The sequence below is a fragment of the Poecilia reticulata genome, linkage group LG16 (genome assembly GCF_000633615.1).
Source record: "Poecilia reticulata strain Guanapo linkage group LG16, Guppy_female_1.0+MT, whole genome shotgun sequence".
Taxonomy (NCBI): Eukaryota; Metazoa; Chordata; class Actinopteri; order Cyprinodontiformes; family Poeciliidae; genus Poecilia; species Poecilia reticulata.
Window position 1 is genome coordinate 699995 of NC_024346.1, and position 2937 is coordinate 702931.

Sequence of the window (2937 nt, forward strand, 5' to 3'; positions counted from 1 at the left end):
CGCTACCTGTAGCCTCAGCGCTGCTTCTCCACAGGACGGCGGAACCTGCTGAGTCGGCTGGGACAGCGCTGCCTGGTGGTGAAATCGGACCTCCAGAACCAGACTGAAGGTCTGTTCAGATGAACTGTTCAGATCTGGCCTGAACCCAGATCTGTTCGGTCCATCATCTGCAGAACCTTGATGCATCTGACCACTCATCATCTCCGTCCTGTGACAGGAGGGCGGGGCCCCACGCTGTGGAGGGGCGGGGCCACGGCCTCAAAGGGGCGGGGCTTTGTCCCAAAGCAGAAGCTGGATGCTGAGCTGGATGAGTACATGTCTCTGTCCAGAAGCAGGTTGGACCGGCAGCTGGACGACTACATGTCCATGTCCCGCAAACGCCTGGACCAGGAGATGGACGAGTACATGCTGATGGCGGGCCAGTGTCTGGAGGACTGAGGGGCGGGGCCTGGGGTTTTTTGTTATTTACTATAAGCAGCAGAGGTCTGGCTGCTGATTGGTTCCTGAGCTTCAGGTCTGTCTCTGGAGGCTTTGGTTTGTTCTCTGATTGGTTGTTGTATTTTTGTCTACTTCACTGACCTCTCTCTGCGTTGGCGATCTGAGTTCCTGAAGCTGCACTTTTGTTCTCTAAGTTATGTGAATAAACGAAGTTTCCTCTAGAGAAGATGGTGGCTCCTCTGAGTGGGCGGGGCTAGCGCTCTGCTCCGCCTCCTGACTTGTGATTGATTCATGAGTAGCTCAGTCTGCATCAGGAACTGTTAAGTTTTTAATATCTTATAAATGCAGTGCATGTKGAACATGCAGCTCACATCAACATGTTGTAATAAACATAAAACATGTCCAGGTCACATGATCCCCAAACATCAGACGCCTGCCTGCCTTTGCTACACATTCTTCTGCTTCAGCCTCCTGACTGATCAGATGGCGTCATAACTCTGGGTCTAGCTGCAGTTCCCGCAGCCGCCCAGAAGGTGGAGGTGTTGGTCTGTTTTCTACAGGCCCCGCCCCCTGGATGCTGAGCCCCGCCCACCGGGCTGTCACGTGAGCGGTCCAGGGTTGCAGGTTTGTGAATTTCTTGCCATCTTTACAGCATTCCTGTTAAAACAAGTTTCATATTTTGGGGTAATTATCACAAAAGATCCCAAATAAAGATGGAAGCTGAACTTTGACCCTACAAAATGAAACCACTGACTTCAAGTAGATTCATCTTTACGAGGAAGAATAAAGAATATCCAGGTTAGCTTGTGCTGCTCTAGCGTTAAATGTCTGTAAAAGATTCAATAAAATGCTCTACACTTTTGTTAGGAAAATAAAACTCATCACAGTCTCTGTGCTCTAAACCCCGTGGACGTTTCAGATTCATCCTTAAATTTAAAATCTGCTTTAAAACTCCTGGCAGTTTTTCGTTTTCCCCTGTTCTAAATGTCAATTTGATGCAACATCAAATTTGTCAATTGACATTTTGATGCAATAAAAAAAATAAACGGCAGGTTCACTCGTCGCCATGGAGACGTCCCGCAGGACCCAGATGTTTCCCAGTGAGGAAGAGTCAGGGGCGCCGTATCCACCTTATTCCGAGCCCCCATGATGCTTTGCGTGATTTATGGGCGCGACTTCCGCCGGAACCGCCATTTGTTTACATGTTAGCAACTCGCTAACCGGAACCGCCATTTGTTTACATGTTAGCAACTCGCTAACTGGAACCGCCATTTGTTTACATGTTAGCAACTCGCTAACCGGTTTTCCACAGAGGATTTAGGCTATAAAATATGTGGAACTCCAGTTATCACAGCTTAAATGTGACTATTGTTTTACCGCTGCCTACAGCTAATGCGGGAGGGATGGCGACTTGAAGAAATAGCCACAAATAACCCGCATTAGCATAGTTAGCTGCTTCACTGACTCGGATGCAGACGCGGAAAGAGGAGGAGGAAGAATCTGTGATGTAGCTTCATCTTTAAAAAGGATTTTCACTCTCAGCTTGTATTTGAACTTCAATCTTTTATTTACTTCAGCGCAGCTCAGTTTTTAACAGTAGCTTAATGTTTACTTCTAAATCTGGTTCTTAGTCGCATCTTTTCGGGCCTGCAGTGCTGCTGCCTCTAGTGGTGAGGGGTGGAAGCACAACTAATCTAATTACGTCACTAAACGAGAATACCACAAAATCTTTATTATTTACTATTAATTTCGCCATTTCTGGCAACGTGAAAGATAAATTATCTTCTAAAATATATTTTTCTTCAGGATGTAAAGCTAATTAGATGACATAACACCTTTATACATTATAAATAATATCTATGTATCTCCATCACTGAATCCACGTCCCTCATGGGTGAAATTAAAGCTGCAGTAACTTTTATAATAAATTTTTTCCCACATATTTATTAAAACTGTCATTGTGTTGTGACAGTACGGTATGAGAGGTAATCTGTGGAAAGTCTATTTCCTCTGCCTTCTCCCAGGAGAGGTTTAGTGCTGTCAATCACAATCTCATGTTGCTGCTCATCCCTATGCCGTAGCTAGCATAGCCTGTTGTGAATGCTCAGTCTAGTTAGTGTAGCTACCAGTGACGTCATGGTGACATCTTTAACAAATAAGGAGAAAACATATATTTATTATTTTATTTATTATACTGCAGCTTGAATAAAATGAAGCTACTAACATTTAGAAGTCTGGATTGGATCTGAAACTGATAGAAAACATTTAAGCAACCAACTTTCAGACTGTTGGATGATAAATTCACTAGCGCTGAATATTGTGCTGATTATCAGTATTGGACCAAAGACAGAAGCAGATGAACCTTTATAACTGTGACGCTTTTTATGGGGCAAATAAACTCAATAAATGTTCACAGCAGCTGCACAGGGATTCCTGGCAGCGGCCCTGGAAAGACTCCTCCTCTTCCTCCTCCTCCTCCTCCTCTTCCTCCTCCTCCTC

The 2937-nt window shown here is 44.9% G+C and overlaps 1 protein-coding gene across 2 annotated transcripts in view; it reads left to right on the forward strand.

Annotated features, from left to right (window-relative positions):
• LOC103477473 (uncharacterized) overlaps window positions 1–1345 on the forward strand; it is a 6899-nt gene extending 5554 nt beyond the window's left edge. For both annotated transcript variants that reach the window (XM_008430605.2, XM_008430606.2), the window contains exons 6-7: window positions 35–109; window positions 218–1345. In XM_008430605.2, the coding sequence (XP_008428827.1) occupies window positions 35–109; window positions 218–438 (296 nt within the window). In that variant the 3' untranslated portion in view covers window positions 439–1345. The remainder of the gene's footprint in view (window positions 1–34; window positions 110–217) is intronic.
• Window positions 1346–2937: the final 1592 nt, after the last annotated feature.